The sequence below is a fragment of the Drosophila navojoa genome, chromosome 5 (assembly GCF_054131105.1).
Source record: "Drosophila navojoa isolate 15081-1374.11 chromosome 5, UAZ_NAV_1.0, whole genome shotgun sequence".
Classification (NCBI taxonomy): Eukaryota; Metazoa; Arthropoda; class Insecta; order Diptera; family Drosophilidae; genus Drosophila; species Drosophila navojoa.
Genome location: NC_142893.1, coordinates 99628 through 122430, shown reverse-complemented (window position 1 = coordinate 122430; position 22803 = coordinate 99628). Strand labels below are relative to the sequence as shown.

The 22803-nt window shown below is 40.7% G+C and overlaps 1 protein-coding gene and 1 long non-coding RNA gene across 2 annotated transcripts in view; one reads left to right on the top strand and one right to left on the bottom strand.

Moving 5' to 3' along the window:
* Nucleotides 1–294: 294 nt before the first annotated feature.
* LOC108655036 (Krueppel-like factor luna) overlaps nt 295–22803 on the bottom strand; it is a 72834-nt gene continuing 50325 nt past the window's right edge. The window contains exons 3-5 of the mRNA XM_018106717.3: nt 5270–6563; nt 5066–5212; nt 295–627 (exon numbers count right to left, since the gene is read on the bottom strand). Of these exons, the coding sequence (XP_017962206.1) occupies nt 452–627; nt 5066–5212; nt 5270–6563 (1617 nt within the window). The 3' untranslated portion in view covers nt 295–451. The remainder of the gene's footprint in view (nt 628–5065; nt 5213–5269; nt 6564–22803) is intronic.
* Nucleotides 7437–7835, top strand: LOC149090930 (uncharacterized). Its single transcript, XR_016197110.1, has 2 exons — nt 7437–7475; nt 7546–7835. It is a non-coding gene; the product is annotated as an uncharacterized LOC149090930 (long non-coding RNA).

Below are 22803 nucleotides of genomic sequence, written 5' to 3'. Positions count from 1 at the left end.
ATGTGGTTAATAAGTTCATCCTTTTGTTCGTTTTTTTTTTTCTTTTTTTTTCTCTCTATTTTACTAGGAAAAAAAATTTCGCTTTGGTAAATATTTGTTGTCAACAATTTAAATGCAAATGGAAGTAAAATTTGTTTATACTTAAACGTTAAAATGAAATTAAACAAATAACAAAAAACTGTTCAAGCGAAACGATAATGAAAGGGGGTAAATTATAAATAAATCAATAAGAGCAACGAAAATGAATTTTTATGTGACTTTAACTTCTCAAATTACCGTAAATTGTTGTTGCCGTTGTTCTTGTTTTTTGTTTGTTTGCTTTTTATTTCATTGCTTGTGCTTGTGTGATGTGTGATTTTGATTAATTAGCGCTTCAACTCTATCATTCATCGCTTTCTACTTCTGATGGCACACAGTTGCTGTTATGCTCACTTTCTACTTAGATCTCTCTTTACATATGGCGCTTCATGTGGAGGGCCAGGTGATCGGAGCGCGAAAAGCAACGATCACAATTGCGACATTTAAAGGGCTTGGCTCCAGTGTGTTTCCGATAATGTCGAGTTAGCTCATCGCTTCTAGCGAAGCGCCATTCGCAGCCATCCCAGGAGCATTTGTACGGCTTCTCACCTGCAATGACAGAAGTTTGTTAAGAAGATTTAATGAAATTGCATAAATATCGCCAGTCCCTACTTATTAAATAAGTTATTCTCTGAAAATTGTATCACGAGTTGAATGCAGTATAAGTTCATGCAATTCGCTCTGTTGCAGTCAGCGAAAAGAAAAATTAAATGTATAGCAAATTCAAGGGAAAACGAAATAACGGGTGGGAAAAAGGTAGCGTGGATAGGATGCCATATTTTTTTCACTTTACTGCAGCGAAATGAAAAAAGTTTTTTTCAGCGTTCAGCTGAGTGAGAGCCTCTGAATGAGGTGCATAGTACCAGAAATGTTCAAAATTATAATTTTAAGTTTTTAAATCGTAGTCACCCTCAAGCGTACTCGTATTATTTGTGAAAGCCTTGAAAGTACCATTTTTTACTTTTTTTCAAGTCAGTATGCTCTCAGTAAAGTATGCAGTGGGTGCAACACAACAATGAGTAAATGCAAACGCGTTCGTAAATGGCAAAATTGAAGACAATTAAAAATAAAATTTAAAAATTTTTTTTTAAATAATGAAAATTCGGCCATCGAAATTTACGTTAAGATCGAAGTCACTGAAACGGTTTGCCAAATCGCGAATCCTTTTGCCAACAGTTTTCATGCGTGCCAAAAGCCTCAAAGGATGCGGCAAAAACAGTAGCCAATGCGCCGAAAGCCAGTTACAGACCCAGTCCCAGTAACAGAGCTCAAAAGCGTCAGCCAGTCAGCTAGCCAGCCAGCCTGCCTGCCTTCCAGCCCTCCAGCCAGGCAGGCAGGCAGAAAGGAAAAGGAAATGCAGAAGTTGTAATTTCACACAAAAGTATAAAACCTAAAAATGCACAAAGAGTGGAACACAGAACACAGTACACAGTTGTGCCAGAAAAAATGGCAAAATTATTTGAGTTTAAAAGACAAACAGCAGCCAAGGCAGGAAATTGCCGGCGTTGCCTTCGCCGTTGCCGCTGTGGAGAAAAGCGGTGGAAAATGGAGCCAGATAACCGGCAAAGTAGACGACAGCCAAGAAAAATACATAAAGCTGAGTGGAAAACTTTGTAACGCACACCACAGCAGCTTATATATACATGCACACACACACAAATATACATATATAAATATATATAGTATATATGTATATAGTATACACAGCTTAAAACTTAATGCATGCGGAAATGTGTGATATTTCCGTGCTCAATTTCACATTATGCACTTGCGGCCAACTTGCCTGCCTGACGAAACAAACGACTCGCCAACGAGCCAACAGCCACCGAGCCACTGAACCACCGAGCAAGAAACAGCGCTCTCTTAATTTCCATTTGTTTACTCTCTGGCCATTGCTGAAGCCCTGTCCGGCCAGCGATGCGTCGCGGCGTTGCAACATGGGACATTTCACTCCCCGTTTGTGGGCGTGCTGCCACTTGCACTTTGGCATGTTGTCAGAACTGTGAGCGAGACATCGAAGCAAGGGCTATAAATAAATAGGGTGCCCGAAAAACACTTACACCCACAAGGATTGTGCTCATGTGGGTGGCTGTGTGTATGGGTTCCTGGTAAAATGCTTTGCCATTGACTTTTGGCATTTTTTCGCCTCTTTGCCTCTTTCTGGCTCCAGCCTGCGTAAATCACAGTCAAGTGCACAAAGCACTGGGCGTACAGATACAGCTGCGACCCGAGAGTCTAACATTAAAGTGCATTCGAACGACATCCAGGACCAAAAATGTTCGTGCTTCACAGAAACCCGGGATTAAAGCTCTGCGAATTGCTCCTGCTTGTTGGTGCTGTTCAAATGCTCAATCAATATTTAATAGTCAGTTAAGTTTGGTTAAATTGTGTACTCACAACCAATCTTTTAAAGTCCTTAAAGCAGCTTTACACTCATTTACTGGACGTGTTAAGGCCGAATTATGGTTTTTTGTTTCCTAAAGAGTTTCTCATTCTTATTTCAATCGCTCTATTGTTAATTTATTATAGCGAGCACAGTTAAAACTTAACCTCAGCTATTTGTTTCTATACGTAAAGTTACTCCTTTCTTCCCATATTGTTAGCCGCAGTTGCAGTGCCGCCTCTATAAAGTATTTGAGGGAAGGGTGCAGTCAGCAGCAGCAGCAGCAGCAGCAGCAGCAGCAAAAGCAGCAAAGGCAGCGGCCGCTTAACGTATAGCCCCGAGCCAGTTAATATTTTATAAATTTTGCTGGCGTTGGGTTTTAATGTCAGCAGCCAATAGGAAAGTAAGAATGCCTTGGTGAGCGACATGCAATGCGCGGCGAGAAAAGAGGTTTCGGCATTCCTTTCATTGCACTCTGCAGGCTGCAGGCTGCACAGAGCACAGTGCAGAGTGCAGGCTGCACGCAATTCTTTAGCTTTTCTTTTATGCGCTATGCGCCTTCTCGGCTTTTGCACTCAACACAATTTTTATGGTCTGCTTGCGTCTATCCGCTTGATTGCACTAGTAATCTTTTCTTAACGGCAGGGCCCTACTCCCACCAGCTATTACCAAGCTCGAGCCAACCACAACCCTGTCTGTTGTTTTTACAGCCAGAGCGTTTAACTAATTGAAATCTTTTGCGCACTGCGCACATTTATTGCCATCATTTATGCGTGGTATTTAATTGATTATCAATTGTAAAGTATTCGCACCATTTTAGTTGTTTTCTAATTAATTCCTTTTACGCTCAGACCGGACATAGGACACAACAATAAGGATAAACTGGCTGGCAGCGCAATCAAGACTTCCAAATTTAATTAATGTATGCCCGGCTGACTTCTGGCCTTACCGGAACACATGCCCCCAAGAAAAAACCCCGATTAGACATCTAAATAATAGCCGATCATCAATAACGTTGCGCTGTTTCTCCAAATTAAAGCAGAACTTCTCCTTCCCGAATTTGAGCAAAGCGTAATTCATGAAAATGATTCTTTAATTTCGTTTTATACGTGTCCTCTAAGGTGACATTAAAATAATTACTTTTTTTTGTAGCTCTCTTCAAACCAAAGGTAAAAAAAATTTACATTTTGTGAAAACCTCGGGCAATCTAATGCTTCAATCTTTTATCGTCTGGAGTCATCCTGGCTTTGATTTATTTTGTATGCTCTGTCTGTGTGGCGCATATATAACTAATTACACAGCTTAATCAGGTCCTCTTATACAATAAGGTTAGTTTGGAGCAAGCATGACTGCTGCACGCATCTAAGAGCTGGGAGATGGAGCGCAAAACTTTCGCTTATAATTTGCCCGAAATTATGGAAACGAAAAACGAAAATAACATCAGCAAGGCCAACAATAACTACAACTTATATTAAAAGAGCAAACATTCCGGAGGGGGCTCAATTAAGTGCGCCGCTTCCTCTTAGACGATGCCCCGTCTCTCAGAAAGGCTGTTGTCTTTATAAAGTTCAAACTTTTTACTTTTAAAGATAAACGGAAAACTAAGAGCCTATAAGCATTTTCACACTCTGCAAACTGGTCGACTGTAAAAGTCTTTTAATAACCATTTATTGCTTTGCTTAGTCGAGCATGGAGTTCAATATAACAGAGAATAGAGATAACTTTATACTTGACTCACTAATACACTTATACTTGACTAACTATTCGATTGTATAACGCATTGGGGTCAATTCAATTAAATTGGCAATATCAGTTGGTACTAACTGTACATGACATATGCAGAGTTAACGCCAATATTTGTTTTTGCTCAATTTACAAAAATTTGGTTGTTATATTTTATGAGTTAAGCGCACACTGCCAAAACTCTTATAAAACGCATTATCATTCCCACACACACGCTGATGGGAATACGCAAGTGTAGATACACACAAATCAATGGATGAGTTTAATATGGTTTCCATCCCTTGGCTCTGAAATCGCTGATGCTGATGGTGGCAGCAATAAAATAACATTTCATCGCTGGGTTTAATCTGCGTGGAGATGCACGAGAATGTATGCGTGTAACCAATAATTCATTTTTGAATTATGCGAATTTTATTGAAATTTCAAGCCTCGTCTACTGTCATTCAAGGATGTTTCTGGCTGCCCGCCCTCTGCACTTGACTTTGTACATATATGTATATACATTTCTGCGGCAACGTTCGCTCTGTTGGCTATGTGGAAAGATTGGGACAATGGCAGCAAAACAATACAACATGTCACTTGTGTCCTGCCCTGTGTCCACTGGGCTCCACTGTTCAGGTCACCGGCGCGATGCTCTCTGGGGCTGTTATGTTGTTTTTGCAGCACTCTGATTTATTAATGGGGAGCAGCAACCCGAAACTGAGTTTACACATTTATGTTTCAGTTGTTGTTCTTTTTAGTCAGAAATGTGTTTGGTATGAAACCTGCTTTCAACTTAATCATAGTATATTACTTCACTGATTATTGCATTCAAATATAAAGTATATTCACGGCAGAAATGCTAAATTAAATTGACCTCACCTGTATGGGTTCTTTGGTGGGCCTTCAGATGTGAGCTTTTTGTGTAGACCTTTTTGCAGCCCAGAAATTGGCACTTGTGTATCCGACGTTTGGCGTCCGGACTGTGATCGATGTGATGCTGGCGCGGGTGGTGATTTTTGGTAGAAGCTGTGAAATTAACTTGGTTATGGCGTGTGGGGTTAAGGGAGACGAATCAATACGCACCAGTTGTTGATTTTTCAGACAGCGATGTGACCACGGCAACAATTTGTGGCGTTTGCTGTTGCTGCTGCTGTTGCTGTTGGTGTGAAGCTGCAGCCGATTGCTGTTGCATGGATGCTGCAGTGCCAAGATTGGAGCTGCTGTTGTTATTGTTGTCGTTAGTGCCGTTGGCTGCGGCGCTAAGCACGGCAGCAACATTAGCATTGCCATTGTTTTGCATTTGTATGACACGTGCTAGACTGATGCCGGCGGCTCCAGGTGTTCCATTGGCTGTGGTCAGCCGCACGATTGTACTGCGCGGAATGTTGTTGTGGTTGTTCGACGTCTGATCAACGTTGCTGCTGCTCTTGCTACTGCTGTTGTTATTACTGTTGATGCTGCTTGCCGAACTGCTATTACTAGTTTTGTTTAGTACCTGCGGCGATATGCTTAAGTGTTGCACTGCCAACTGTTGCTGCTGCTGCTGCAGCTGCAACGTTGTGGTTTGCGGCAATGAGGAATTCTTGGCACCGGGCGATTGGCTGCTAAAGTGCAGAATGGCGGACGCGGGTGTCGAATTTGCTGCTGCTGCTGATGCTGCTGCAGCTGAAGTCTGTTGTCGTTGCTGCTGCTGCTTGAGGATCGCGGCCAACTCATTGGCATCGATTTGCTGCGGGCGCTGCTGTGGCGACTGTGCATAATTATGACTGCGTAGGTTCGACTCGGGAGATGAGGGCGGCGTTAGAGGGGGAAGCAGAAAGTCGTGCACGGGACCTTGACCCAAATGATAATGCCGCTGCGCTTTAGCCTGCACCACTCGAACCTTAATAGCCGGCGCACTACTGTTACTAGAACTCAGGGTAATAGTGTTGCAGTTTGAATTGCTGCTGCTTATGCTCACGGCGGTGCTGCTGACGGTGCAGTTGCTATTGCTGGTGGGCGTCATGTTGCCGGCGCTGCAGATACTAGGATTAGGCGATATGGCTGAGGGTGGCGCCGCAAACAGCACGTCCAGTTTCTCATTGCAAGATAATACATGTGCCGCCTCCTCGTCGTCCTCGTCAATGCGCTCCTGCTTAACCAGCACCGCACAGCTGAGGGCCTGTGACCCATTGCTGTCCCACGATATGCCTGAACAGTTGGAAGACACGGATGAGGTAGTCGATATCGTGTCCAGGCTCTCCTTTATTTTAAGCTCCTCCAACAAGCGTGCCGGTGTTGAGAATATGTCCCAAGCCGAATCGAGATCTGTATGTATCTTTTTGTAGTTCTGATGCTTGGGCTCGTCGCGCAAATAGCCCTCCAGTTCATAACATGTCTGCAAATACAACGACAACACGAAATATTGTTAGCATATCAAAGATAGATATCAAATAGGGTTTCTGACTATTCCATGTATATGTACACCATTTGTAAGGTCTCAGGAATCCAAAATATGTTATTTTAAACGAACTCTTTTAGTTTACTGCAATTTGCTGCGTATAACACTATTAAAGAATTTTCAATGATGCTCAAGAATTTTCAAGAGCATTAAATTGTTAATTTAGTGACCTGCGGCGCTGTTGTTTTTTGGCTGCCATCAAGGCAAATCAAACCATTAATTGTGAGTTATGTTTTATGTTCTGACGCAATTACATGTTAAAATTTTGCTCAGCAGATTTATAAACACTGCATACTTTTAGGTTGACGACCAGCAGGAATAAAGTACACTTAAATGCTCCGAATAACGACGTGTTGCCTAATGGTGTTACTGCTGTGAGCACTAACAACGGACGTAAATAAGAGAAGTTCGTGTGTGCTCTATAGTCGCCGTTGCCTTGCAATAAAGATTTTAATAGAGCTACAGTCATAACAATTGAGTTGGTGTTCGCGTTTTCGCATTTGTTTCAATAAGCCAACATGCCACGCACAGGTCTCAAAAATGACAGTGGAAAATTACGTTTTCTTATGCTTCTGCTGAAGCAATTTGTGGCTGAAAAGGTGTAGCAACAGGTACTTAAAGGTGCTACAAATTGCACACATGTCCAGTATTATGGGTTGTTAGTCTTAGCCAAACCTGCAACCCATTTCAGCTTAACAAATCTTATTAAGTGCAATACAAAAGCGGAAAATCAATGACCTGGAATAAATAGCGTAGCCACATGATCTGTTTCGAGTTGTGCATTCCACATTTGCTTAGGTTTGCTATTTTGCTTTTCATTCCCATTGCCATTCTTATTCTCCAAACATGGTCGGTAAATCACTTTAAGTGTTATTTCAAGAAAATAATTGCAACACATAAATTTCTTAACCCTTTCAAGTCGCCAAACAAGTTGCGTGTGCGATTTACGAACGGAGGCAGCAACAGCAATAACAACAAGAGAAAACTATAAATGGTTTATGAATCAGCACTGCGGCGTTGGCGCGATGAAGAGAGGAGAGAGAGGCAGAGAGAGGCAGAGAGAGGCGGGGATAGAGTCCATGATTAATGTGCGGCTGCTGCACTTAGTTTCCATTTCCTGGCCAGCAACACTTCAGTCAGACAATGCAGCACTCTCTGTGCAAAAATCTAAATAAAATGTAACATGCATGCCCGCTGTTCGGAATTTGATATATTGTTTAAGCACTCTCGACAAAACATACACAAAGCACAGCACGCAAGACGTACTTCTAAAACAAATGCAAATACCAGCTGAGCTAAGGCTGATCTGAGTCTGAGTCGGAATCGAAGTCTGAGTCTGAATCGAAGACTAAGCATTCCATCGCCATCGCCATTGCCAGCGCCATTGCCAGCGCCAGCGCCATCCTCCAGGATGCTATCAGAAATGGCATTTTGAGTTATGTGCTCTGTCGCCAACGGCGTTGCCAACAAATCACCTGCCCAAAATGGAGAGCAGTGCCAGGAAGATTAGAAAGCGAGTTTTAAATTGCGAGCCAAGCAGTATCAGAATCAGCGAATCGCCAAATATCCGGCTACATTTGAGTATATATGGATAGCAGAAATGACCCACCTTGGCTCAATGATTGATGTCCCGTGGGTGAATAGTTCGGGTGTTTGCCAATAGATAACTAAGGGCTGCCTACAGAGGTACAGATACTCTCTCAATATACTTTAAACATAATTAGTTTATATACATATGTACTCCCTGAAGTTTGTTCGAAACATTCATGTATACTCGGTGTAGAAAGCTTGTGTCAATCTATAATCCCGCTGATGTGTGGCTTCAAAACTTTTCGGCTAAGCAAAAAACTTTTTGCTCATTTGTATTTAATAGAAATTTATTTGCAGCGCTCATGGGTTGATTTTTTTTCGCTCTATCTGTGTGAGTGGGAAATACTTTTAGACACTTTTTGCCACCAATTTATGTGGCAAGTGCACAACAAGGGCGCAACTGAACGGAGGATATGTCAGAGCCAAATGGCTTAATCTATGGCACAAGTTGGTCGCATAAGAAAAAATCTTAATTTCCGTTGCGTCCATTTCAGTTCTGGTTTTTGTGTCACCATATTTTCTCTGTGTGCGTTTTGTTTTTCGCGCTTAAAATGAGGTTTTCACTTCCGCCTGCTTGGCTTTCAGCTCAAGATGCTTACTGTTCCGCACCTTATGGTCGACAGCGAGTAAAATGTTCTTTTGCTTTACTTTTAGCAGAGACACCAAGTTTTTCCTTCACAAATACCTAAATAAGAAAATAGAAATTGTTACCGAAAAAAGTAAATAAATAAATAACGTGGCATTGAGGCTGACATTAATCGAAAATCGATTTATTAATTTAGATTTGTAAGTATGAAATATCGGCAAGTGCCTTAAAGAGCTGAACGATTCCAGACATACAATAGAAATAAACAGGCAAAAACAATGTTTGTACGAATTGAAAGCCCTCCAATTGCCATTCAGCGCGGCTTTTCCTTCGACTCTTTGTCGCTTGAAATGAAATTAAATTGAATTTGGTCACAGCAAATACAGATTGCGAGGGAATAGGGAGGCGAACATGTGCGCCCAAATGTTTTCAATGCTAATGTTAAATAAAAGCCTACGATTAAATTTAATTATCAGCATGTTTATTAAAATCTACCAAATGTGATATGAGCGAAGACTGGGTCTATTGCACAATTGGGAAAGATTTTAAGTATCTGCCGGCACACACACACACGCTGTAGATAATGTTTACCTAGGCTGTCACACGCCCCCCGGGATTCCACGCCCAAACATAGTGAGTCAGATATAGAGACAGACTGAACATATTTAATTATGTGTGTAATTGAAAAAGACGCAGCGGCAGTTAAGAGGCACGTCGAAGACTCCAACGACGGCGACGCTGATGGCAAGGGCGACGGCGATGGCGACGTCGACGAGTACGCCAAAAAATCTTGTTAAGACTATTATGCGGCACATGTCTTGGGCGCCCTGCTGTCTTTGCTCTGAGCTCTGGGATTGTGTATTTGTGTAATATTCTGTGCGTGTTTGTGTATTAGAAAGATATTAGCAGGCGCCAGCTAGAGGCAGAGCCTGCGGTTTTTATTTGCTACCCCGAGAAGCAGCTGCTAACTTACTTGGAAAGTATGCTATCCACAATCACACCACATACCAAATTTTCATTATGTATGTATGTGTATCTGCATTATGTCATTTAATGAGCCATAATTCCAGAGAGCTTCGCCCCATAAGCCCCCTGGGATGTGTTCAGCATGTCTTCTTCTTCTTTTTTCCTTTTTGTTTTCCCTGCGCCACTTTCGGGGCTGCCATTTTGAAAGTTTTAATGAACGAAACGTAATGAAATTATACCCACAATTAATGTCATCGTGACCAAGCACTTCAAGCTTAACAATTTAAGAAGCTTTTTAGCAGAGCAATGAGTACTGAGCAGTGGGCGAGGCACATCAACACAGACAGCAAACATTTCCGACTGTCTGTCTATTTCGGCTACGATATTAAAAACGTATGGAGAAAGCAATTATTTAGAATTAGTATAAATATTACATTCGTCAAAGCTATCTATTTGTGCAACACGCCTCTTTATTCTTACTAAAAGCAGGAAACTTTGATAAACTTTGTGCATTTTTGGATTACTGCAACAATTGTTTCCATCGACGTCTCACTGTGCGACTCCTGCTTGTTATCTGTCTGGCTGTAAGTAACTGCTCAATGCGAGTGCAGCAGCAGCAGGAGTAACAAAGACAATATCAGCAAGTCAGTTGGTTTGGCAATAACAATAAGCCAAAGACAAACGACAAGCCACTAACAGCTAGAGTAGCATAGCAGGAGATACAACACGGATAATTGAATTATTGGCATTATCAGTACTTTGCGCACAAGCGCATACACACATTTATGCACCACCCCCTGCAGCCCCTGAAAACCACATTACAAAGTGTAATGCGTTGATTTACTTCTTGGTTTTCTCTGGATCGCTCTGGACATATCTAACGCCCCCTGCTGAAGTCGCGATGCTATTGCTATTGTTGTTGTTTTTGCTTTTGTGTTTTCTGTTGCAACTGTTGTTTGTTTTTGGGGGCGCAAAGTGCACTTAAAGTGCCACAACATCAACAACAGTCGCAGCAGCAGTAGATGTAGCAGCAACAGCAGCAGCAGCAGTAACAACTGAAAACCAACTTAAGTGTCTGACACAAAAGGCGCTGCATAATTTCAGGCATTATGCTAATTTAAAAAGTTGCCGACTGCTCAAGCAGTAACAGCGGCAGCAACCTTTCACATAAGTAGTTTGAAACAAGGAAACAGCTGCGAGCAAGTAGGATGGAAAATGAGGGACGACGTTGATCACTTTCGCCCAAGAACGGAATTCGCTCTTAGGCAATCGAGAAGCACTTCAATACGAAAGTGTCGCAGTGACAGTGCCAAAAAGTATGCTTCACACAACGGCAAAGGCAGAAGCAGAAGCAGCAGGGTTGCTTGGATACTCCTGGAAGAATGCTGAGTGGGGAGGAGCTGCGGAGCTTGACGCAACTAATGCGTCGTACGCGCCGTTGAATTTAAATGAGGAATTAATGCGTACATTATTTCTGGTCGCCTTTCGGCTGCCAGTGTCACCCCTCATAACAGCAACCCCAATAGCGTTGAGCTCCTTCGACCGGCCTGTGCTTTTACTTTTGTTAGATATACAAACTGTGTTTTGCCACTTCCCACTCTCTAGTTGCCACTTTCCATATGCATTCCGCTTTCGGCTCGGCTCTGTTACGTTCTGTTCGATTCCACGGCGGACTCTGCAATCGTGGTGTTCACGAACTCTGGAATTCACAGGCACAACACCCTAGCCATTAGCTTTGAACTTGATGGCATTTGTGTGCCTTACGCAAATTGCGACGTTCTTGTTGCTGCCTGTTTTTTTTTTTTTTTTTACGCTTCGTTTTGTCATTTTGTGGCATGTTGCCGCCTTGTTTCCGTTTCCATGGTTGCTGCTGTTGTTGTTTCTTCCATCTAAATGACACTTTGCGCAAATGATGATGCTGACAATGATAATAAATAAATTTAACGCTGTTCGAGGGCGCAACTTTCGTCCATTCGGTAGGCGTGAGTGGGAGAGGAAACTTTTTATACTCTAACTAAGATTAGGCTTTTTAACAACCAATTATCTTCAGCATCTACAGATCTGCTTTAACCGTGCTTTTACGCTGTCAGCTATAGAGTTAAGTAAATAATCTAGCTAATTGAAGATGTCTTAAGGCCATCCACATTGAAACAGAAACCAAAAACACACATTCCCATAGAATAGTTTTTGGTGCAAGTATGCCTGCGCTTGACAATAAAATCGATTTTTTTTTTTTGGGTATATCTCGTAGAGATAAGACATAAATGACAAAATAAGCACATTCTAAAAGCTATTTATACCACGTATGTATATGCATACTCATAGACAAGTAAGGGGGCTGAAACTGTCGAGACAGGATAATGCAATTGCTGTGCCTTTCACATTTTATGGCCAGCCCGAAAACCCGCACAAGGTGGAATGTATTCAATGTCTATTACCCCTACCGTACGGGTAACGGGCCGCTTTCCTCATCAACGCCTCCTCTTCTTCCTCAATGACAACAGAAGTGCTTGTCTAACATTTTGTCGGTTACAAATATCACGGCTTATGATATTGACCCAAAGCATGTTTAACAACGCATTTTGTCTAAAGGAAAATGCCTCATTTTGACATAGCACATACCCATTCAACGTGCCCAGAAAGGTTATATCAAGTTAGGGAACGCCATTAATATAAGAGGCACAGTCGATGGTACTTAGGTAAACTATATTTTCAACGACTATATTTCAATGGCTACAGAGTGAATCGATATAGTAATGATAGGCTGACCATCTTTAATAGGGCGAATATTTAAACAACTTTGATTGCAAGTTGGTAGAGGGTAACTCTAAGCTGGTCAGACTTGAGAAGGACGCTATTGCTTGTTTAGCTGGAGTTTTGTGTGCGATGCGTAGATTGTTATCGCCTCCCCTTATATTGATTGTCGGAAGCGGTAAATGGCAAAATTGTATACAAAGCAGGTTTTATTTTCCTTTCCTCTATGAAAGAGAAGCCCTAAAGCCAGTTCAGATGCAATTTCAATTCGAGTCCTTTGGACTTATGGCCGTCAACAAGGCGCAGTGTAGGCCAGGCCATGTAGGAATCAAACGGTTAATTGCTTCTGTGTAAAAGGCCTTCACTGATGCTGCTTACAAATAAAAATAATTTGCACAAGCTGTTTGCCTACATACTTAAATGTTAGGTACATCTCGAGCTTTGGTCAAGCAGACGAGATACGCGGCAGTAAAACAATGGCAACAAGCAGGATAAAATTGCAGAGGCTAAGCAGGAAAAATAAAGTTACAGCAACTACCAGCATAAATATACCAATGGACATAAAAGATTACATAGCAACAACAAAATTGCCGCTGTGTGCTGGCCCTCTATCGCTCAGTGGACACGAACAACGGACATATACATGAACACGTTGACACACTGGCCATTGTTTGTGACCCTGTTACTACTCCCCTCAGTTGCTCGCCTTCCAAAATTTGCATATGTTTTGGGTGGGTCAACTGTAACAGAATAAGCAGAACAGACGGCTTATCTGAGTGCTTGTTCGTTCACTAAAATATGATTTTATTTAACGCATCTTGCCATATAATGTTTATGTGATGCTGCTGCCGTTTCACGCACGCACAATTTTATGATTATGTTTTACTATTTACAAACCAGATGAGCACATATCCTTGATGACCGTTTGCTTGCTGCTAGCTGAATTTGTTTCTGTGAAAATACACCAGAGAAATATATTCGAAAAAATTGTGATTTGTCTCATTAGGAAGACAACAGCGCTGATTTCTGTGCTGTTGCCAATTGTAGCCAAATTGACAAGGTACTGGCCCTATCCACAGACGACAAAGCCCAGCCTTTGTCTGATAATTTGTAATTCTATTGCGCCTCTTCTCGAATCTGCCTCAAGCGTCGTGCACCATTAGTCGCATCCATTACAGCCTCAGTATATCAGTACTCACTGTCAGTGGCAAGGAAGGCAAGGAACCCGACTGTCCTTGCATTTTAATCCATTCAGCTGGCAACTCAAAGATTTAATGAATCGTAAAGCTGAGTAATTGTTGAAAAAGTGCCGACAGGCTATAACGGCAACAGTTGGTTGCTGCCAAGCCAATGAATAGGGTGATTCGTGCGCCACAAGTGCTGCCTGCCAATGAGACTGAGACTGAGACTGAGATTTACCTGCCCAAGTCACCTGAGTGGCAGTCAGAATCGTCAGAAGAGTATTGTGTGTGTGTGAGTTATTTCTTGTTGCGATGATATCCTGGGTAGATGCACTTCGAAAGTATCAGCTTGCAGCTTTTCAGATTTATTTGCGGCTCCGCCTGGTGCGTAAACTAGAATTCAATTCCCAAGACAAGTAGTGCGAAGCCGTAGAAACGCGTGTGAGCCGATTGTCACAATAAACTGAACGCGCAGCGAGCAAAGCAAACGCAACTAGTGTTAATAAACGAGAGAGCTACAAGTCACTCGACGGTCAATGCCCCTGCAATTATTTAACTTGGATTTGACTCAACATCTGAGCTTTAATAACAGGTCAAATAATCATTTATGCTTGACTCCAACTTACTTTTATTTTTGCATAAGGGCGCAGTAATGTGAAGGCACATGTGAGTTCTGCAGAACCATCCAAATATCTCAGTTTACAACAATAAAATTATAATTACTTTCAACTGGAACAACAGCTTTGCATATTCTTCTAAATATGCGTTTGTAAGCGTACATGTGGAAAATCGGTTGTTAGTCAGATTCCTCTGTCTAGTCAACTTTGCATCCATTTTGCACTCATTTGGTATTCATTTCGGCAACAGCAACTACTAGCAAAAACAGCTTGGCTAAGCCTCTTACCAACAGCTACTGGCAAGGTAGTCAAATACGTCTGAGCTGCTGTTACTGTGGCTATTGCTGTTGTTTGGTCATTAAAACGCAATTGCAAATGCGAGATTGAGCCTACTTGCTGGCACTTAAGCGAGAACAATGCCAATTTGAATCGATGCAGCTGGCTCGTGCTGTAACCTCCATTAGGTGTTATTAGTCTATGCACCCTACTCATGAATGAAACCTTAATGCAGCTAGCCAACCACATGATAATGATGTTCATACTTCCTTGCAGCTCTATGCTGTGGAGATGTGTAATATTCATTCAAATGTGAAAATGTGTGTTTAGTTGAAAATGCCTCTAAAGTGCAAGCCCCACACAGAGGCAAGCAACATTTACACAATTTAACTGACATGCCTTTTAAGTTAATATTTGAAGCTTTTCACAAGAATATGTTTTGATTACTTTGCCTTTTCAATTCATACATATATTGAATATGTGTCTATGTGAAATTGGGATAGCAGAATGTCGTCTTAAAATCTTTTGATATTAGCTATTAATACCTTCCTTCCAAGTATCTACTAATGTTCTTTACAACTGCGTAGCACAACACTTCTCACACGGCTATTCATTCAATCTCAATTCTAGACTAGCCATTTGCTCCATTACAGTCAGAAAAAAGCCAAGCAAAGAGCAAATAACAAAAATTGCGGCGAACAAAAACGTTCGAAAAATGGAAATGTTCATGGAGGATTTTCGTTGTTGCGCCTGCCATGTTGAATTGACCCCAATCAAACGTGCACCTTTTGCTGTTGCTGTTGTGGTTGTTGCTTTTGCTATTAGCCATCGTCACTTGCTCATGTTACAGTGTTCTATTGCATACGTAACGGTGCATAGGACATGTCGAGGCTCTGGGCCAAGGCGCTCGACACGGTCTGTGTATCTTTATTGATGGCGGGGCAAGCGACCGCGACACACAACTGACCAGGCTGCCAATGTTTTCCACTGTTGCTATTTTGGTTTTCGTATACGCCATTGCACTCGCTTATTTACAAAAGTTGCTTGAAGTTACATAAACATTGTTTGCTTAAGTTAATTGAAATTAAACTTTAAGCTGGAACTTACTGAAAAAATACAAATTATTCGGACTACGCCAGAGTTTTGGGTCAATATCATAATATTTAGTATGCACAGTCAGTGCTCAAGTCTCAAAAAAAAGCAAAAAAATATATACATATATATATATATAAAAAGTAAATATACATATATATGTATAAAAAGGTATATATTTATGTATGTATAAAGCATATATACATAAATGAAAAGACAGATGAAAACGCTAAGCCAAAGCAGAAAGGAATCCCAATGCCCGAAGCTGAAACCCAAAAGCCAGCGCAAAAAACAGTCCACAGACCCGACGGTCCGCACCACAATGCTGAAAAGGAAGTTGCTTAATTAAAAGCGGATATTAGCAATTACAAGCCGCAGAACGGCACAGATACAGGTGCAGTCCGAGTCCGAAAGCGAGTGCGAGTGCGAATACGAATGCGAGTGTCGAATTCCATACAAATATAACGGAAGCTAACGGAACGGCTTTGAATGGTAGCTCTTGGACCCAAAATTGAAAAGGAAGCAACGATAAACTGGTAGGAAATTAAAAGCGCGTATGCATTGGATATACAACCTATCGGGATGAGATGTAGGTGTTGTGGCCTAACGAAACGTTTGTAGCCACTCTAGACGCGATGTCGAATGCGCGCTGCCGAGTCCTTGACTGATATTTAACTGCTCTTTTTAATGTTCCAGATTCTCTCTTGACTGTGTGTAATTATGGTAAAGTCATGTCCAATGGCTTTACAAAACTTTCCTCTGTAAGTTGCCGGCAATTGTGTGACATTTTGTTGTAATTCGGCTGTAACAACCGTTTCAGTTTATTATTATTGCTGTTACTTCTTGCCGAAAGGAAACGGGCCAGCTGTCATATACCCGCCTTCGTAAAAAATACATAAAAGGTGAACAGGTTAATTAGGTTATCATTTGGGTTCCAGCCTTCCTTCGGCATAAAAAATGGTCAAAGTCGAAACATCAAAACACCCAAAGTAATTGTTAATGGGTCTTGCTGCTCTCTGGCCATAATTTCTTTCCACCGAGACGGCTCTGATTTGTGACGCATGTTTATAAACCACGTAATTTATTGCATTTGCTTGACCTGAAAATTTGAATCCGCTTCTCTTATTTTAAATGAATGCTTTACTGATTGGGTCCATATTTTAAGAACATTTTTCTTTCTGGATTTGGTAAGGCAAATAATTATGCACTGCAAATGTTCGACTATGAATTTGTATTGGGCTTTACTAAATAACCATTCATTTCATAAACACTGAAATAATAGATGCTTGCAATAATTTGATCATTAATCACAATTTAATAAAGGACTGGGGTTTCTAAAAGCTGCTTTTACTTGTGGGACCTTTCTACCCGACTCTGTGGGACTTTTCGCTCTAACTACTTTCAGTAGACAGCGAACGGCAATATACTTTTAATTGTTTCAATATTTTTTTCACGCTTTAAGTGTCATCCGCCCACTGGCCAAGAATCTCCAAACTTTTCCTCCTACCGTACTCTCAGAAATTGTCAAACGCAAATGTTTTTCGCAGTTTTACTTTGGGTTAACCGAGGCCTTCACCGCCAGCGCCACGAAAACCGCCGCCAGAATTTGTTGTAATTGTTGTTTGCCATTTTTGTTGCTGTAGTTGGACTAAAATTTCCCACTCACAGAATTACCTTTTTGCGTTGCACCGCTGTCATGTGGTTGTTATTGCTGCTGCTGCTACGCTGTTGTTGTTGATGTATTTTTTTTTTTTGTAGTTGTCGCCGCACTTAATTTATATGGCATTCACATTCGTTACACATGGGAAACGCTAGCACGGCGTCGTCTGAAAATTGTACAAATTTTTGGCACTCGCCTGCATGTGAAGTCGTCGCAAACCCAACACCAGCAACAACAACATGACAAAGGCAATTCCCGCTGCGGTCTGTTTTCCCACAACAACAGCAGAAGCAGCAACAACAACAGCTGCATAGACAATGGGTGAGCTTAATGCTAACAATGAAATTTGCTCCAATGCCAACAACATGGTAAAAAGGTAATTACCATAAAATTGTCCACGTGTGTGTTTCAACTACCACGACTAACTCCTTGCCGATTGGACGTCAGCAGCAGCTTTGCACATTTAATTCGTTATTTTAATATTGCGCTTAAATAGCCGGATAGCATAATAAACCGCCAAATACCCATTTCGAATGCGTCAAATCATTAGAAAGACACCACATTTAAGAGCAATGTTTAAATAAACACCAACGTATTTATTTAGTTGCCTTAGTTTCTAAAATCCCATAAATATAATTAAAAGTTGCGATACGAAATCATCGAACAAAACTGGATGAATATTTTCTTTATATGCTTTTAATTTGGCTAGGGTATAAACATTTAATAGAGAAGTGCAAACAACTTTTATTCCGTTGAAAAAAACAATCAGTAGAATAGAAAATTGCACACTTCCGTACATAAGCACACACATACATAGAACGACATGCAGCTCATATTTTCATGGTTACGTAGCTATCTCTAGTTGGTGATGCATGCCACCTCCTGCTCCGTCCGGTTGGCCATTCCATTTTTTAGACTAAAAGCCGCAAATTGTTGAATTTAATTTTCGTTTTGGACGTATTCCAATTCCATCAACTCAAATAAAACAGCCACCCGTTCCACCGGCCAGCCGACCGTCCGCCCGCCCGTCCGCACTTGCTCGAATCGTTTCGGTTACGTTCCCGTTACTGTTGCGTATACGTTATATTTGTTAACTGCAATGAAAGCCAGACAAAACCAGGACTACGCCAACCATACATGATATGCAATTACACACTCACTGCCTCGGTAAGGGTGCTTGCCGTGTAGCTCTCCAGCTAGTCTAGCTTAATATAATGAGTGGATGACACATCGTTTTCGCTCTTTCACATTAACACATATGCTTCACTCACGTATAAACAAGCTATAACTTATATGAATATTAATGAAAATATGTCTCGTTGTAGGAGCGATTCGCCTCGAAACGAAACTGAGCCGGCAGCACCAAGAACTGAGGTAAGGTAAGTTCAAAATAGTTTTCTTTTTAATTTATGCACAGTCTAGTAGCAACACCTGGCTATTTTTTCGAAGAGCTACATTCTTTGTATTCTTTGTATTGCCTTTATGTGCTACCTGACATTATTTATGAGCACCGATCAATTCGATAATTCTTTTTCAACAGAGCGTTGAAATCCATCAAAGTTGCTTCCTTGTTTTTGCCTCTGATGGCTTTTCATATAGGTATCTGAGAGTATTCCACTGTAAAAAGAATTTCGTCTGGCGCCGTTTGAATGCACAGCTGGGCAGTTCAGTTGCCCAATTTTTAGTCCTTTCATCGTTGTTTTTTTAGCCAATCTTTTTCAATATGGCCACCATATGTCGGTTTCGTTGTGTCCCTATAATTTATTTTTGTGAAGCACCATGTGCGAATTATTGTAAGCTATTTGTTGAAAATGTAAGGTATTAAAAAGCTTCTACGTGTAAAAATGGCACCACATACAAAATATTCATAGCACACATGCCAACCCAATCTTGTCTTTTTTGAGAAACTGTATTAAGAAAGTCATACAAGACAAACTTCATTTGTTATTTTTTCAATTATTAAGAAATCTTATGTTATATATTATTGCTTAATACTCATAGAAGTTTAGAGTTGATCGTCATACAGAATCAACACGACGAGAAGAATAAATATATTTTCACAGAAACAAAGACGAAATGAAATACATTTAAGAATCAACTGGAAATATGATAGTAGGCCATCACTCATATTTGCTTAAAAGATATGTAGTTGTCATGTCTAAAGAAAAATCTTTAAGAATTCATTATCTATTCAATTAAAAAATTGTATTTTCAGATGAGACTTGATGTTGAGAGATGTGTACAAATTAAAAAGGTACAGTTAAAGAAAGGGAAAAGTATAAATGAAATAAATAAATAAATGCACGAAACTAAGCTCTATCGTTGCACTTGTTGACTTCGCCTGTGGTATGCAGGCAATTTGTTCCATGACATCAAATATGCAATAAATCTAACTGCTAAATCAACAATAAGAAATTTTGCATGCAGCAACTGCGTATAAAACAATCTGCAATTTTGAAATTGAAATTGCAGCAGAGCTCAGCCGGTGTATTTGTGTGCGTATGCGAGTCTAGCATAGAGTGGCCCTAATCTGATTTACCATAAAGTAGAAAGTGCATAGTTTTTTTGTTATTTCAGACAGAAACAGCATGGCACGACCCTGGGCGTTGTCAGCTGACAAACCGTCAAATAGACGAACAGACAAACGGACAAACAAAGCTCTTATATTGTGCAGCACTGTATTTGTTTATATTTCTATATTGATGCAATTGTATTCGGACGATATGCTCATATGTTACAATTTGCTACTGTAATCGTTATTGCTGCTGTTTGCTGTTCATGAATAAAACATGCTCTGTTATAATAGCTATGTTGTTTTGTGAACAGTTTATTTATCTTCGTTTTACCAAGTAAACGTCCATTTAGATTTTATGTAAATTTCCACTCAATTTTCTTGGCTTTGTTAGCCATCTTCCAGTACTATAAAATGCTAAAATTTTTGCTGTTAGTTAGATGCTATTAATAAGATGCCGTCGTGTTATTGAAAAGTAATCATGTCGATGGGTGTTATCTGTAAGACGATTTCACTACTGCCCCCCAATTCCCACCTTAAATTAAAGTCACTCTGTGAGGCATGTGAATTGTGCAGCCCAAGGAAAGCAGTTGGAGCTGTTGGTGTTCAAGATATTTGTTGTTGTTGCAGATGCCAATGTCAGGCGGCAATCGACGCAATTGCATTTGGCAATTGGCAGTCTATCAAGATTAGCGCAAGGTGCTTGCAAATACAGTCAGGGTTATACGTAAAACGAAACGAAACCAGATCCTGGACCAAATCCAAACAAAGTGGACGGCAAGCTGTGAGTTAGTTGTCTGTTGCATGTCTGCCACTCTGCCTGTCTTTCTCTTCCGGATTGCCTAGGTGAATACGCATTCACGTGGCCGAGTGCAAACAATGCAAAAAGTCCCAATTGGCGCAGGGAAGGTGAGGGGCTGGGTTGGGCTGGTGATAGGCGAAAGCTCCATGTGAAATTATAGGAAGGTCCTCCGGCGTGGAGCTGTCTCTCGGAATGATTGCCTTCGCTGTGGCTGTTCTTGTTTGTCTTAGGTGTTGCCGGCGATTAACAGTTTAGCTTGGCTTTGTTTGCCTTAAGTGGGTTGCACTAATAAGCTGAGTGTGCAACTCGAGAGCCAGGCAACGTAAAGCATCGAATAGCCCACACTTTTTCCCATTCCTGTTACTCGCATTAAAGCGACTGGGCCAAGTAACGAAGAGACACGCGTGTTACTTTTTAAAAATCGCTAAACTGTCTGGCATACATATAAACACACAGCATATATACAAATTGAAGATTGTCATTGGCAACGAAGCAGTGTTGATTAAACTAAACCTCATTAACCTTACTGTACTTGGCCTTTGATGATACAATAATTACCAGCTTTTCAACGAAATCAGTTCTACGTGAAAATTTATGTGTTCATGCCGCAGAAATTCTCCTATTTACGGCTGACAGGACTTTGATGAAATACTTATGCGATTCTTTAGACAGACCTTTCAAAAGCTATTTACCGCAGACACTGTGATACAGGTCAAAAATAATTCAGTTATCATTGTTGGAATTAATAAGCTTACGCTTGCATGCTTTTGGCATAATTGGCTTTGATTTTAGGCAGACCTGAGCGCAGACATTGTTTTTCAGCAGATGATTTATGAAGGACCCAAGTGGATTATTTACGCTCAAATCACTTAGCAATCGAATTTGGGAATAATCCGTCATTTAATCTTTCGAAAAATGCCGATCGTCTTACCTGTAATGAAAAAATAAAAAACATGAGTTAGTCCATTTACTAAAATTAGGGAATACAAAATATATGAACGACTTATAGCTCATTGCACATTGTCAAAAAACTGGGCTACACAAACGTTCTTAACGTTCTAAACGTTCTTATATTTTAAAAAGCTTTTATAAGGATTCATAGGAAAGTATGTTAATGGAACGAGGGTGACCACTAACTTTAAAGGCATCGGAACTACTTATAAAGCCAGACATTATTCCTTATCTTATCTGCTAAATTATAAAAATAATTCATAAAACTGTCTACCATTGAAATTATGGATCTAAATTATTGCTGGTCGCATGAACTGTGGCCCAAGCACCACCAATGCCAGCAGCACCTCCGGCGGAAACATTTCGTTGGCTGCCTTGTGTCAGTTTGTAATAAAATAACCACCGTGTCTAATGCTAATTTACTGTGCTTATATGGGCGTTAGGCCGCTTTTTCTCTCTCGCTCTCTCTTTCCCACTATCTTTCTCTGAGTCCCTCTTTCCTTATCCAGCTCTCCTTCGGTCTGGGAGCCCTTTTACTTTAATGGCCCTCCCTGTACCACCTGCCAGCCAGAAATAAATAGGAAAATTTATACGGTGCACATTAAAGGTCTGCCTGGAGCGCTGCCTTGGTAGCCCCAGAAACTTAATTTGCTTCCAAATGAGTTACAAATTTGCAATGTTCGCCGTATTTTTTTCTTTTCGGTGCGTAAAATATACAGTAATTTTCTTCATGCTTATTCTTTGTTGTTTTCCAGAGTGACTACGTGAGTGGCATTTAAATGGTCTACCGCAATGGCCGGTTATGTCTTCACGAAGTTATGATTGTGGAAAGTGTGGACGCATCCTTATAAACTCTTGTCTTTAAGCACTTTTACATTAATTTGGATCGATCATTATTGTTATCAAGTTTTTGGGCTAAAGTGGAAAGGGTATTCTTTACAGACATCTGTGAAGTTGTATCCAAATTATAAAGATGAGAAGTTTAACATTAAAGGAATATTTTTGGCGATATTAACGCTAAGAAAAAAGCCTGAGCGATGCATATTCAATTAGCAGCCATCCAAGAAGAAATAAATCAGCGAATTACGACAGCATCACAAATGGGTGCCAATCAACATAACTTTCTGCTTTTGAAATTCCTTTTATACATCTCGAAGACAGTGGCACGTACTATGAACCATTTCCGCTCT